The sequence below is a fragment of the Amblyomma mixtum genome, chromosome 7 (assembly GCF_055824585.1).
Source record: "Amblyomma mixtum isolate Tamu chromosome 7, ASM5582458v1, whole genome shotgun sequence".
In the NCBI taxonomy this organism is placed as follows: Eukaryota; Metazoa; Arthropoda; class Arachnida; order Ixodida; family Ixodidae; genus Amblyomma; species Amblyomma mixtum.
Window position 1 is genome coordinate 45093505 of NC_143018.1, and position 14754 is coordinate 45108258.

Sequence of the window (14754 nt, forward strand, 5' to 3'; positions counted from 1 at the left end):
GATGTGTCATAAGGTTAGAATTGTAGGAAACCTACGGTAAAGATGATGGCGATTCGTAATGAGAATTGCCAACACATCCATCCATCCATCCATCCATGCGAAACCGAAACTGTCCAAGAACTTTGCCTCTCTCTCTTTCTCTCTCTCTTTCTTTTCTCTCCTCCTCCTTGCAAACAAGTTAAGCCAAGCCTAATACGATCCTTGTCCATTGGCTTGTCAGAGCGCGCCTAAGCGCGCTTGTCAGTTGTGTCGCGCGAAGTGGGGTCGCGTGATTTGTTTTCAAGTTGAGGGCAATTTGGCGGCATTGCCATTGTAGGTCCGTCGAGCCAACGTGTCAGTAAGTACCGGCGGTGCGGCCGCATGCGACCTTTTCGCATTATTAGCAAGCCTAATGCACGTTTTCAAACCATGCTGAACCGGGTCAAAACATTTCAGCTTGTGGGAATGAATGGCGAATGGTTAGCGTGGCGATTTTGAAGCGCATTGCTGTCGCCTTTCGTCGAAGTTTTCTCTCCCGTGTTATTGCACTGTTTAGGGCCTCAGGGATATAAAAATTCAAAACGGCGGGCCCTTTTGCACATACTTGGTAATGCCTCCCTTTTCCCGCCATCAGCTGCGTTCTGTGCTGAGTTTTTCCCGGTAGTTTTCATTTATTGCGCGCGCATAGCTGGCATGTTCTGGCGCCTTTCGCGCTTTTCAGTACACTATAGCTCACTTCGTACTCGCTCATGTTGCACGTTCCAGCCAACGTAAATATGTCCAATTTTCTTAGCCCGTTTTCTAATCGTGCTATTGTTTACTTTGAAAGCAGGTAACGCGGCCCAACAATGGCAAAGAGAACAAAGGACGCTGATGACTGTGAAATGTCTTCACCCACCAAGAAATTCAGGACAAAATGTGATGCCGCGTCTGAGGTAAGTCTTTGTAATTTCTACGCGAACTAAGCTAGCAGTACGACAACCGCAGATCGTCTCAGTGCTTTCATTTGCAGCAAGGGCTTGAAGGAGCTGCAATCCCAAGGCTGTAGTGTTTTTGCTTTGTTTTTTGTCTTCCTCGCCATAGCCAGTTATTGTTGATTTTTAAAGCTGTTTTCGCCTCGCACTTACCGTGTATTCCATTCTCTACACAGGTGCTGCGCGCCATGGGAATGTCCTTGGAGTCCCAGGATGATTTCGGCAGTGCGGATGAAAGGCGAATGTCATCTCCAAGGAAGAGATTCAGAAATGATTCTCAGGATTCACAGAGCTATTACAAGGTGAGTGCAGCGAAATATTGTTAAGTGCCCATTTTAACCCTGGAGTGCATTTTGCTATTTTTTCTGGCTATGTATAATGCAGAGCTGGAAGCTTTTTACAAAACCTTTGTGTGCCAAGCTGGCTTCCAGATAATGTGCTGTATTTAATTTTCATACCTTCCTTGCAGAATTGCATGCGTACCAGTCATCAAAAGTTTATGTAATGTAGCTTTGGTAGATAGGTTTAGTTTTCTTGCGTTTAAGGTACACTGCTTCACATTTAATCAGTCTGCAGATGTCTATTCCAGGCTGGGTGTTAAGACTGAAAAAATTAGCTTTTTTTCAGTAATATTCCTTCCCATAAAATTGTTGACTGTTCATGCACTTATCATTTGCTTGGCAACTTTTGCCATAATGAGTTGCATCAATTTTCAGAATAGCTGTTGTTGGAAATTTAATACGTTCACTAAGTTCTGTCTTGTATCACAACAAAGCAGATGCAAACAACTATATCGGTTAGAGACGTATTGCGAGGTGCCGATGAGAAACGGCGCAAAAGAAAGAGCTTGTCAAATGAACTCTAACCGTCTATACTACATACAAAAACAAACGTCATTTATTTATCTGTGGTGACCAGCTTATATAACCCCTACCAGTGGGCACACAGGTTCTTCGTACATGAGTGAGATGAGAGGTTGTTAAAGGTGCAGTGAAGAGGAATCTGAACTCTTCTTTTTGCCGCGGGAACTCAATCTACACGTTCCGAGCATTCTCAGAGACTTCAATTTATTGCCCTGTGTGGCCGATTTCCCTAATTAAATCGAATTAGCGTCCGGCTCCTGCCTTTTTTTTTTTAATTCTCCCCGTACGGTGGGCGGAGTCGACCAACGCATGGAGTGCCTTTCACCTAGTCCCGTGGCGGCTTGCCACTCTGCCATTGGCGGAGTAATACGTAGTAATCTGTAGTAGCAAATAGTCCGTGCGTATTTTTATTTCTGCGGGCTTATTTTGCGGCTATATTATCTGCGAATAAAACTATTTATTCACGGAAACCTAAAAAAACAAAATAAAGCGAAAGCAAAGCCTCCACGGAGCTGGCTGAAAGGCACTCCACGTGCGTTGATTGACTCCGCCCACTGTACAGGGAGAATAAAAAAATAAAAGGGCGGGAGTCGGCCGTTAATTCGATTTAATTAGGGAAATCGGCCACACAGGGCAATAAGTCGAAGTTTCTAAGAATGCTTGGAATGTGCAGATTGAGTTCCCGCGGCAAAATGACAAGTTCAGATTCCTTCTCACTGCACCTTTAAGCCCTGAATGGCAGTGACAAACAGCTTTTACCCTCAGTACCTGCAGTACATGCCAAGAAAAACTGCCTACTTTGCCACCCCAACTATTCCTGGAAAGGCACTAGATTGCTCAGTGGCTCCCGTGCCCCATGATGGCACCATGGTGTTGAGCAAGAGTGCTGCATCTAAATAGTTCTAATTTGAATGCAGCATGCTCAACATGGAACTGTGGTGTCACCATACCTGGAGGTCACCACACCTGAAGTTGTTTGGTGTCCGGAAGTATGAGTGCCCTATTCTAACGTCATTGTTGTTATTAACAGTTGTCTGTTGCTTTTTCATCAGCCGGAGAAGACTGTGGGTGTCATTCAGTCGTTGCACCTCAAGAATTTCATGTGCCACGGCAAGTTGGACTTGAACCTCTCGGAGAGTACAAACTTCATCATTGGAAAAAATGGAAGTAAGTACTGCTTCACTGCACGTTACATTCCACCCATGTTGGACATTTTGACGTCTGCAGTGCTTGCTTTGACACATTCAGTGCAGCATGCTCTATACTAGGTTCTTTCATGGTCACCTTCTGCTCTTGATTTGTATTTTAGAGCATGACTGACGGTGAAATCAGTTTGGGCTTCCTCTAGCTGACCCAGCTTCTCTCTGACACTGGCACTGTCATAATGGCTGGTTGCGTGCACGTGTGAGTCTTGCTGCTCGGATGAATTTCAAGCCAGTAGTACAGCAAGACTGAGTAGCGTGTTTTGCAGTACAAACCGCAAGACTAAAGCCGCTAGCTCGGTGACGTACACTGCTTACGGTAGTAAATTATGTGGTAATGTGTGCCAATGTCATTCCCTCTCAGCCAGAAATGTGGCATTGCTTTGATTGCTAGATTTCGGATTCAATTGTTCTGTTTTATACTTAGTGGGTAAAATGTGGTATATGGTGTTTAACATCTCAAAGCTGCATGCAGGCTAAAAGGGACTCTGTAGTGTTGGAATCTGGGTTACTTTTGGCCATCTTTGATTCCTTAGCTGTACAGGCATCAAGCACCATGCGGGTTATTTTGCATTTTGGCTCCTTTGAAATGCTGTTGTTGCAAACAGGAATGGGTCCCACAGCCTTGGGCTCAGTGGCCAAAGGTCACAGCCACCATGGAAGGTGTTGTAATGAAAGATAATGACCAAGTTATGTTTTACATCCATTTTATGACCTCTTCTGTGATTGACGTGAGGCTAGGCGAGGACGGGTTAATTGTATGCAGTGGGGTGTCACCCTGATGATTCGGGCTTTGTCATCTTAAAAAATTATTTCTAAATCATCCTAAAGGCTTTACAGACAGCACTTGCACCTGACTCAAGTGCCTGTGCTCACCACCTTTTCCGATTTTGTATTTTAGAACATGACTGCTAGAATCGGTTTAGGGTCCCCTGTAACTGAGCTCATGCAACCTGAATGAAACATTAGTCTCAGCAGACTACCAGGACAGTGTGAAAGACGTGATCAAGCGAGCCCTTTGGCTTCCATTGTAATGTCTGCTTGTGTTTTGTTTCCTGTGCTTGTTTATGTCTCTCATCATTTACTTTTTTCTTTTTCAAGGTGGGAAGAGTGCAATATTGGCCTCCATTGTCATAGGCCTGGGTGGGAAAGCAAGTGCCTCATCACGAGGCAAGAATGTGAAAAACATCGTGCAAACAGGAAAGCGGTGTGTTTTATACTCTTCTTTTTTTCCACTACTCAGTTCAGTATTGGAGTGTGTCCTAGAGCTGCGATTTTACAAAGTTTACTGCTTCCACAAATTCATCTTTGCTGTTAAAAGCGCATTCAACTTCCTGAGCAATTTTGTTTCTTTTGCTCACCCAAATAATCTGGCTTCTCTCAGTTCTTTTTGAATTCATTTGAAAATAAAATGCTTGCACCAGAGAAGTAAAAACTGCGATATCAAGTGTGATGTCACAAACTGAGCCTTTTCTTTTTTGTGGCCTTTTTGTTTACAGGTTTCTTGTTTTTAGTGTTTGTTTATTACGTTTTTGAAACGGATAGTTTCAGCATTGCTTTGAGGGGAGTAATTGTGAAAAGGGGCGATACATGTAAACTTGTTGCTTGTTCTGTCACGTAAGCAAAGGAGGGTCTAGAAACATACAAGACTTCACAGCAGTCATCATGACACGCTATAAAGATACCTCTCCGTGTGATCACAGGTACACTGAGGATTATTATTTCTGCTGTGTAAAACAACTTCTCCAGGCCATGATGTACCGCGTCATCTTGTCATGCTTCGAATATTTCGTTAACAGCCTATGAGATACTATTGACTTGCTCATGCTAAAATTGTCATCACTTGTATTGTGGAATAGTGTGCAGTCGCTTGCGACTGTAGGTATTTGACACTTATTCTGGTTTCTTCTACAAAGCCCGGTTTTTGAGGAAATCTGGATGTCTGCTGCAATTCTTGAGGCAATTATTCACACCATACTTGCCTCATATTCGAGTCTGTTGTCCGCGCATGTGATTTCCATCACCCGAGAAAACTTTGTGCACAAGATTATGCGTTGAAGAACAGTTTTAAGAAGGAAACTGGAAACCTGTGATGAAATAGATATTCCTGTTAAATATCTTCACTTTTTTTTTTTGCTGCAAAATGCACACAGGGTGTCCAGTTGTCGTCAGAGGCACTCGGCTGTGTCGCCATCAGCATGCTCTCGCTTTTTATTTTAGTTAGTTGGCCACTAGTGCTGTTCTACTTTCTGAGGGTGTCGTGCCTGTGCAGTACGTTACGACTTAGCAGCATGCACATCCTTACCTGATGTTCTTCAGTTTTAACTCAGTCTTTATTTCCCCCCTTTATATTCCTGCTTCTCTTTCCCCAGGTGTGGTTTAGCCAGCCGTAGCCTTTGGGTTATTGTCGTTGGTTTCTCCCCTCATTCTCCTCTTCCCTCTGGTGCTTCTAATTACATACAGACTACTTTGCACACTGCATTGCTCTCATAGGCGTGATAATAGCCGTAACAATAGCATGCTAGTGATAGTCTGTCTCTATGTTCCTTCTTGGCTGGTCTTTATACCCAGGCTCTCATTTGGCAGCTGTTCACTTTATTTTTCCTTGTTTCTTCAATTTCTTTTTGTTTGTTTCTGTGGGAAGGTCTGCGGAGGTGACCCTGAAGCTTCGCAATGTGGGCTACAATGCCTACAAGCCCAGTGAATACGGAGACTGCATCACAATCACGAGGAGGGTGTCTGCCGACGGCTCATCTCAGTACAAAATCAAATCTAGCAATGGCGCTGTGGTATCGAGCAAGAGGCAAGAACTGACGCGCATCGTCACCCGCTTCAACATCCAGGTATGCTGCCACGTTCTCGGCACATCTGACTTTAGCTGTTTGCAAGCGCAAAGGTGGAAGCCGAAATATGTCGGGAGCTTTTTTTCTTGAAATAAGCCGAATCCAGAAACTGAAACTAAGCGAAATTGTACTGTAATGGCAAGGAAATCTATACAACTTTCCTTTGTAAAAAATTTTGATAATGAAAGGGGTCCTGTAGCACCCAGAAAAGCTGCGCGAATCTCATTTCAAATTTTAAATAAGATAGATCCTGCTGATATACGGATCAAAACAAGCCAAATTCTTTCTTGAGAGCCTTGTTTGTCGGCTTGATCCTCGTAGCTGGGACTGTTTCGTTCGTGGTTTAATTTTTTTCTTCTCCAGTGCTACTTTACGATCGATTACGTAAGATAAGACATCGGTTGGATATCCGAAAGTGTTCAGCACCATTTCGGGCTGTTTGAGTGCATCATGACGCCAGTGCTCAGTTCTGCAAAATTTAATGCACATCATCATGTGGTCTTTGTTGGCAGTGTAGGTAGCCAGCCCTGCACTACAACTGCATTTAGCAGTCACTCAGTTCAGAGCATGCAGTGAATTTGCATAGGACTAGACCTGCGACTTTTGTAAAAGTCTGGGTAAATGAAATGCATTCTACACTCAGTAATTCCAACTTGGAGTGAACTGAAGTTCAAAATTGTCGCCATCTTTTAATACTCTTGACATTGACGAGATGAAAGGGTCAATTCAAATTGAGCGAGCTTGAGTTCAGTCTGCTGTAATAGTTTTGGGAGGGCTGTCTGCACTAAAACAAAGAAACATGTGAATTTTGATCTTGTGCAGACAGTGTATTCCAAATGGACTGCACTGTACTGTTCCATATTTTCATTCTTCACCATGCTTTCATTGGATCAAATGAAGCCGTATAGAGTGCACTGACGTTTTTCAACTTGTCTGTCGCACACAGGTCGACAACCCCGTCATGATCTTGAACCAGGAAACAAGTCGAGATTTCTTGCACTCCAAGAATCCAAAGGACAGATACAGTGTGAGTAGGTGGCTGTGTTTCTGGCTGCGTTTCTGTTCTAGACCCCGATTCTAAACAGTGCTTTGGCACTTTTCTGAATTTGCGAGCACGGTTCGGCATGCTTGTGTGGTGAACCATATTAATGTGACAGTTGATAAAGCTCCATTTCAGTGGAAAAACCGGGGTTGTCCTGGCGCCGTTTTTGTGTCGAGAAACGTATGTCACGTGTGGATGTTTGCAATGAAAGTAATTGAAAAGTAGACTTGTAATGGGAATCAAAGATCAGCGCATGTATCAAACAACTTAACTCTATAAAGTAATTGATTTTACACAAAGAAAAATTTCCTTAAATTTTAGCCAGGATTTGAACCTATGGCCCTTTGGTCACCAGCCAGGTACGCTTTACGACTAGGCCACGCAGGCATGTCGACTTGGCTGAGGTATAAGAGGGGGTGATGTGTGTATGTGGTGGTGGTGGCTTTATTTGAAGCTTAGTAATGTGGTAATTAGTGGAGTGAACTCGAGACATGCTAATTAGAGTAATGTTATGTGCATAAACTGCAGTGTGGAAGAGTTCAAAGACAAGAATGTGGAAACAGTGTTGTAATAATTGCAATAAATGTGTAAATATGAACAAAGAACAGTCACAACGTGAGAAGAGAAACTGCTGAAGGGAGCCTTTAACGCTGTTGCGTCATACCCTTTAAGGCGGAACTTAAGTGTCCCCCTAATTTTTGGGACTTGCCTGTGCTCTAATAATTCTGACCAAAGTTCCACTTGCACTAGCCAGTTTTGGCATTCTCTGCCTCTAGGGGTTCTTAATTTTTTTTTTAGCCTCTGGGAACTCTAGTGGCTTTCAAAAGACTCTGAGGAACCCCACATGTCTTGACTTCCACCCCCCTCCCTACCTAACATGCATGCAGAAAAGTGTGCACAGCCCATATAATGGCTGGCTCTAGAGTGAAACACTTTGCTATGGGCAATCACAGCATTGTTAAAAGTCCCAGACTAAAATGGGCGAAGGAAAGGTTGCATGTCGAGGGATGCATGAATTTAGGTGCTTGGGAAGTCCAAGGGTTCCACAGAACCCTGTTTGAGAACCCCCTTTTCTCTTCTGTGATGCTCACAGTTCTTCATGAAGGCAACACTGCTGGAGTTGCTGAGGACAGCCTACGACGAGCTCGAAATGGAAAGTGCAGCTATGCAGCGGGATGTGGCCCACAAAGAAAAGGTTCGCTCCGCCTTTTCTTCTCTTCTTGTTGCTTTTGATTTCAGTATTGGGTGCTCAAAGATGTGCTTGCTCCCCACATGCTTCAAGAAGTGGATTTCACTTAGCAGATTAGCGGAACCTGTTAATGTGTCCTCCTTGTTAGGAGCATCAAGTCTGTTGCAAGTGGTTCTGATGGCATCACTGGGTTAGTTGGACACTTAACTGCTCAGTTGGCTGCGTGGGTACAGGCGCTTCAATTGCGAACTGATACCAGATGTGGCGCTGCTGTGTTTGTTTCTGTGTGGTCATCGTCAGCCTAACTACGTCCACTGCAGGACAGAGGCCTTTGCCATATCCCTCCATTTAACTCTGTCCTATGCCTGCTGTGGCCGCATGATCCCCACAGACTTCCTAGCCCATCCGCCCACCTGATTGTGGATGCCCCTTGCTACACTTGCATTCTCTTTGAAACCACTTCATAACACCCTGAGGGGCCATCAGTTATCTTCCCTACCCATCACATGCCCTGCCTGTGTTCATTTGCCCACTTTGACTTCAGCTAGGATATTCCGACTGCCCACTCTGCTTTCTTCCTGTCTCCTCATATTACTCATATGAATTTCCTTTTTGCGCGTCGCTGTGCTGTGTGATTAGGTGGCACTAACTATACTTGAAGTGAGGCGAATGAAAAACCTTGAACTGAAACTAAGGGCAGTGCAGCTAATGACGAAACTTGGTGATGGGAATAGCGTAAATGATAGGTGAAGCGGGCGGAGCGGGTGAGGGAACAAACGCGGGCTAATGACATCCTAGTTGAAATCAAGAGGAAGTGGCCTTGGGCAGGGCATGTAATGCGAAGGCAAGATAACCGCTGGTCCTTAAGGGTAACGGAGTGGATTCTAAGAGAAGGCAAACAGCAGGGGACGGCAGAAAGTTAGGTGGGCGGATGAGATTAAGAAGTTAGAGGGAATACAGTGGCCGCAACTGACGAAGGACAGGGTTAATTGGAGAGACATGGGAGAAGCCTTTGCCCTGCAGTAGGCGTAGTGAGGCTGATGATGATGATAGCATATAGAGGTAGGAAAGGTGCCACGTAGGTTAGAAAACACTCAAGTCACAGGTGGTGAGAGGGGATAATGAATAGGAGGGAAACCTTCTTTTACAGCCTTCTTCAACAGGAAGACCAACGAGTTTACCAAACCTACTGGATGTTTACCTGTTACAGCAGGAGGCAAATGCCACTGGTAAACTTGGGTTGATTTGCACTTTTTCTTTATTTTCTTTATGTGTTGCTGCTGGTTTCAGGTGCTGCCGGAGATGGAGCAAGTTGTGAAGCGGTGGGAGAAGCAGTGGCGGCTGTTCCAGAATCTGGACGAGCAGCGAGCCAAGTTGCGTCGCCTGAAGGCAGAGGAGGCCTGGGCCAAGGTCAACGACCAGGAAGAGGTCAGTCCTTTTGTGGTGCCATGGTATCCTTGGTATTTAAGCTTCTTGGATTGAAATGTACTGCTAGGTTTTGTGTAAGTGCAAAGTGGCAAGCTTATGTAGTTTTTTTTTTTATGCATTCTGCTCAAGCTGGTCGTCGCGAAGTGTCATTTTATACACTGAGTGACGGTTGATGCACATAATGCCTTGAAGAAAATGCTAATTCAGCTAATTCTTTGGCACACTGTGCGGAATTCAATAAAACTTATGGTTTCTTGCTTGTGTTAATTTTGCCAACTGCAGAAAATTTGTCCAAGTAATTTAACTATCTAAAATGAACCAAACCTTTGTTATTTGGTTTGGTATTCTGTGCACTGTTTAATAATCAATTCTATATCTCTGCTCGTATTGTTCTTCTGTATTATTGTTATTTGCATGCCCCTTCTGCTTGGGCCACTCCAAGGCCTGCAGTATTGTATTAATAGACCAAACCGCTACAGTAACTCCCTGGCGTTAGATGGTTCTGTGAAACTGCCCGAGTAATCGAGCTTCGGCCGGCAAGGGCAGTCATTAAACTACTAGCAACAAGAAGAGGATTCCGAGAGATGAAATGTGTGCAGACATGCACTGCAGATTCGTTTTGATTGGGAAATGCATAGGACTTGCTGGCAAGAGTTGTGCGAAGTGGCCCTCCACTCGTCTGGAGTGGCTTTCATTTCGTTTGTTGCTTGGCTGCTTTCCCCTGGCCCTTTCTTTTCCTGAGAATCTGTCGCCCTGGGGGACCAGCCTAGCACTTACACCTCAGCGCTAAAGTTATTCCACTCTGGCTTCTTTTGTACGGATATGATAATCCTATCAAATTTTCAGTCCTGTTTGGAACAACCGTGAAGGGGTCATAGATGGCCAGGAGAGGATGGGTAAAATTGAGTTTTACAGCAAGGAGGGGATAGGTTGTGCAATTAGTTGTGGCTTTGAATCTGGCTATGGAAAAAAAAAAAAGCAGAAAATGATGCATTGTTATGAACGCATCCTTTTCTCCTGGATTTTAAGATAAGGGGAGGGGGCACAACTAGAGCAGCCTTGGTCTTAGCTTGGCGAAAGTTAGAGGCATATCAACACTTCTGGATTGTTTCTTTTCTTATTTTCTTCTTTGAATTTTTCATGATCTTATTATGTTTCTGCAGAAGGTCCAGACACCACAGAAAGCCTTGCTTCATCCTTTCTGTTGTGACAAAAGCTCATCAGTTTTTAATTTTCTTGCGAATTACAGTTCAGCTAGAAAAGCTTTGACCTTTGAGATGTTTGCGTCACGTGTATCTTGCATTTCAGGCATTCCGACAGCAAGAGGCCGAGTGCAAGAAAGAGTGTGACACTGTGTTGAAACTGGGAGAAAAGATTGCAGCAACAGATGTGAGTGTTGTCTTGACTTGGGCAAACGTGCACTGTTTACACTTGATGCTGTAGGAGTGTGCTGTACCGCAGTGAAAATGCGCAACATTCTCTTTTTTAAAGGGGCATGCTGGTCTTGCATTTACATTTGCTATTCATTGCTCTTTGTTCAAAGTATCAATCTAATAGGAATTGTTAGCTGTGTGAAGTCGTGATGCACATTTAGCAAAGCGGTACTGTGGCAGGTATATTTGTGGGGAATGTTGCAAGGGGGGGGGGGGGGGGGGGCATTCATTTGAGCACTTCGAACGTAAAACTTTTTTAACGGGTGCACGCTTAGATGCAGGGTGGTTGACTGATGTAGTGAATGAATGTCGTCATCAGTTGAAGCACTTGTGTAGAGGGCATTTGCTGCCTCACCCTTGACTTGCTGGCCGGTTGTTTCGAGCATCTGCCTTGTGGGCTGGGTACTCGCTGGTTTCTGAATGGGCACAAGCTTTCCCTCTGAGGTGAAATGTCTGGGAAGAACATGGATCTTTGAACCCACCATGTACAAACCAGACACCTACCAGCCATGATTCTATTTGGCCAAACTGCCCCCTTGCACCGTTAAGAACCAAATCATTGCGATCACCATTAAGTACATGAACACAGAGAAAATGCACAAGCAAAACCCACATCCAGTGAAGCCTTGCAACTTTTTTTGATGTCTTTTTGATATCATTTAATTGCTGTGCCCAAAATAGCAGGCCTAGTATCTGAGCTGTGAGATCAAAGTCTCCCTTGGTCCTGCCGCGGTGGCTCAGTGGTTATGGTGCCCGGCTGCTGACCCGAAAGACGCAGGTTCGATCCCGGCCGCGGCGGCTGAATTTCAATGGAGGTGAAATTCTAGAGGCCCGTGTTCTGTGCGATGTCAGTGCACGTTAAAGAACCCCAGGTGGTCGAAATTATTCCGGAGCCCTCCACTACAGCGTCCCTCATAGCCTGAGCTGCTTTGGGACGTTAAACCCCAATAAGCCAACCAATCAAGTTTCCCTTGAGATCTCTGTGCCCGACCTGCGTCCGACTACAGTGTCACATTTTTTTTTTTTCCTTTCGCCTCCTGCAATGGATGCAGGTCAAGATGGAGGAACGCAAGACGGAGCAGGAGAGGCTTCACGGGGAGCTGAAGGAAGCCCTGGATCGGGTCGAGGAAGTCCAGCCCACGCTGACGGCCGGCCAGAAGGAGTACGCTGCCAAGAAGGAGCAGATCCGCGAGAAGGAGCAGGAGATAGCGCGCACCGAGCGCGAGGTGGCGGCCAAGCGGAAGGACGTCCACCGGCTGAGCACCCGCATCGCCGAGCTCAACTCCATCGACCAGAACAAGCAGGCCGAGGAGAAGGCGCGCCGGGAGGCACAGGCCAAGGAGCTGGAGGAGCGGAGGAACGAGCTGAGGTCGCGCATCCGCACTGCGGAGCACCACTGTGCACAGGTCAATGCGTCGACGGTGGAGTGCTCGGTGAAGCTGAAAGAAATTTGGTGAGGCTTCTTTCTTGGGGCTTTTGTCTTGATTTCATGTTGGACATAGACTAGATTTATTTTATGGTGACTTCCACTGGTTGATCTGGAGCAGCTTTGCTTGCTCCGCGGCAGCCGATGCAAATTCCACTGGTCGATCTGTACCGGGTTCAAGAGTTCCACTGTTCGTTGTGGTGCAGCTTGCTCCGCGGCGAAGTACTCTCGCTTGATCCAGCGACAAGCTCCGGATTTAGCCTGTACTCTTGAGAGTGCGGTGCCGTCACTTGTGGAATGGCAATCAGCATTCGTGTGTTTTTAGCACAGTTTGAAACATCGCCAGTTAACCCTGGCCATTTGTTTACATTCTAACGGCATCGTCGAAATGAACAGTGGCGCTTCTCATCCCAATTAACTCGGAGAGGGTAGAAGGAAACCAGAGACCAGCATGAGTGACGATAGCGAAATGTATGCTTGCTTAGAAGTATTTATTGAATGTTTCTTGAGTCGCGTCACATAAGGTCTAAAAATAAGGCCTACAGTCAAACCTTGTAACGAACAGTGTCATTCACGCGGTTTGTTCAATATATGGAATAATTTGTTATACCAAATCCGCTTATAATGAACTTTAGTACCAGCTTTATTATACTCAAAGTTTCGAACAGTGCATCGAAAACGAGCTGATGGAAGAAAAAACATGCCACTCGCCATGAGTAATCTACTCCAAGTAATTAATTGCCGAGAAATGTACACCAGTTTGCACTAAGTAGTGATTTTTTTTCCTGAACACTGCATTTAGCTCTGTCATGAGAATCCCATTTTTGACACGTGACATCATTTCAATGACCTCCAGTACGCTTGCCTTGTACTCCTGAACAATATCGTCGCAGCAAGTTGGTAGCAGAAAGGGCTTCGTGATGGTCGAGTGTTCGGCATAAGGCATAATTTGCTCTGCCAGAGTTTCGTTGTTCGGGCTTGACTGCAGTGTGGAGGTGAAGTAGCTCTTATTGATAAGTCAAGTGTTTTTAACTTTTTAAAAGAAGCCAATGTACTAGAAAAACTCTAAATTTTTACCCTGTGCTTTACAATTTATTGACGCACCTCAGCCACCCTCCCGTCGCGAGAAGACGGCTGAGGTCACTATTACATCGGTTGGGGACCTCGAGATCCTTGCACAGCCAAGGATGGCTGCTGAGGTTGCCAACCCCTTTTAAAGCATTTACCATAAGTCTCTTCTAAAATTTTGTCATATTTTTACTAAGTTGCACCAATTAACTTTTTAGGCCCTTTACACCGCCGTTCATTTAGACTTTTGTATAGCATCTATCTCGAATTTTCTATACCCGGAGCTTGGCGCATGATAGCCTTAGTCGCTTATGCGCCAATAAACTCAACTCAACTCAACTTGACTGCAGTGTGGTCAGACAGTGCAGCTAAACTTAATACAACACTGACTTTTTGAGTTTGCTTAGTGCAGTGATTCTTTGCAGACGGGCTGGCAGTGTTCATGTGTAGCATTTGTGAACGTTTCATGCTTGCACTTGGTGCTGGCTATGAGGTTGACGTGAGCTTCCCTTGCAGTCGTGAGCAGAATGAGCTGAAGGACCAGAAGACGGCCATATCGGCCGCCATAAAGAACTTGCAGTCTGGCTCGAAGAACAGCTTGCAGCACTTCGGTCGCTACATTCCCCAGTTGGTGCGGGAAATAGACAACGTGGCATCTCGAGGTGGCTTCAGGAAGCGCCCCAAGGGACCATTAGGTGAGTCTGTTCATGTTGCTGGTGAAGAACGGGGGGAGGGTTCTGAATTTTCGTTTGCACCACACTCTTTTGCATCTGCCAAAGGGAAGGAGTGGTAGGTGATATGTGTAGTGCAGATATTTAAAAAGGTGGCAAATCATGTCGTGAGGCTTGCAGAATACAGTCGACGACTGATTTTTCGGACTCTCTAGGGACCGCGAAAACGACCGAAAAATTGGGCAGTCCGGAAAATCAAATTTCACCGAAAAAATCACGAACTTATTACCGCTATGCCGGAGAAAGCGGCCAATTGTATTGCACAAATTCTAAAGCTCCTCATTACTTTATTTCGCCGCGCGATATACCGTATAAACGCGTATAAGGGCCGCACTTTTTTTTTTTTTTCCAGATTCGAGGGCCAATTTTCGGGGTGCGGCCCATACACGCGATGTGCGAAAAAAATTTTTTTTTAAGTAAAAACACACCAACCAGGGAATGAGCGACATTTATTCTACATTCAATCGTCACTCGCGAAATATTTAGACTCCTGAGCTGGTGCTGTGCTCTGGTGCACGCTCATGCCGCTGTCAACGCGTAGCCGTTGTTCCGAAATTCCATCACATAGAGGAGCAG

General features: G+C 45.2%; 1 protein-coding gene across 2 annotated transcripts in view; it reads left to right on the forward strand.

The window, feature by feature from the left end:
* The first annotated feature begins 219 nt into the window (after nucleotides 1-219).
* LOC149335879 (structural maintenance of chromosomes protein 6-like) overlaps nucleotides 220-14754 on the forward strand; it is a 48882-nt gene continuing 34347 nt past the window's right edge. The window contains exons 1-12 of one of the 2 annotated variants that reach the window (XM_089552417.1): nucleotides 220-337; nucleotides 812-914; nucleotides 1130-1255; nucleotides 2869-2983; nucleotides 4120-4225; nucleotides 5663-5861; nucleotides 6808-6888; nucleotides 7997-8098; nucleotides 9383-9520; nucleotides 10829-10909; nucleotides 12006-12406; nucleotides 13964-14142. In XM_089552417.1, the coding sequence (XP_089408543.1) occupies nucleotides 828-914; nucleotides 1130-1255; nucleotides 2869-2983; nucleotides 4120-4225; nucleotides 5663-5861; nucleotides 6808-6888; nucleotides 7997-8098; nucleotides 9383-9520; nucleotides 10829-10909; nucleotides 12006-12406; nucleotides 13964-14142 (1615 nt within the window). In that variant the 5' untranslated portion in view covers nucleotides 220-337; nucleotides 812-827. Of the gene's footprint in view, nucleotides 338-808; nucleotides 915-1129; nucleotides 1256-2868; nucleotides 2984-4119; nucleotides 4226-5662; nucleotides 5862-6807; nucleotides 6889-7996; nucleotides 8099-9382; nucleotides 9521-10828; nucleotides 10910-12005; nucleotides 12407-13963; nucleotides 14143-14754 lie in introns of both variants that reach the window. The other variant, XM_089552416.1, reaches the window with a different exon arrangement.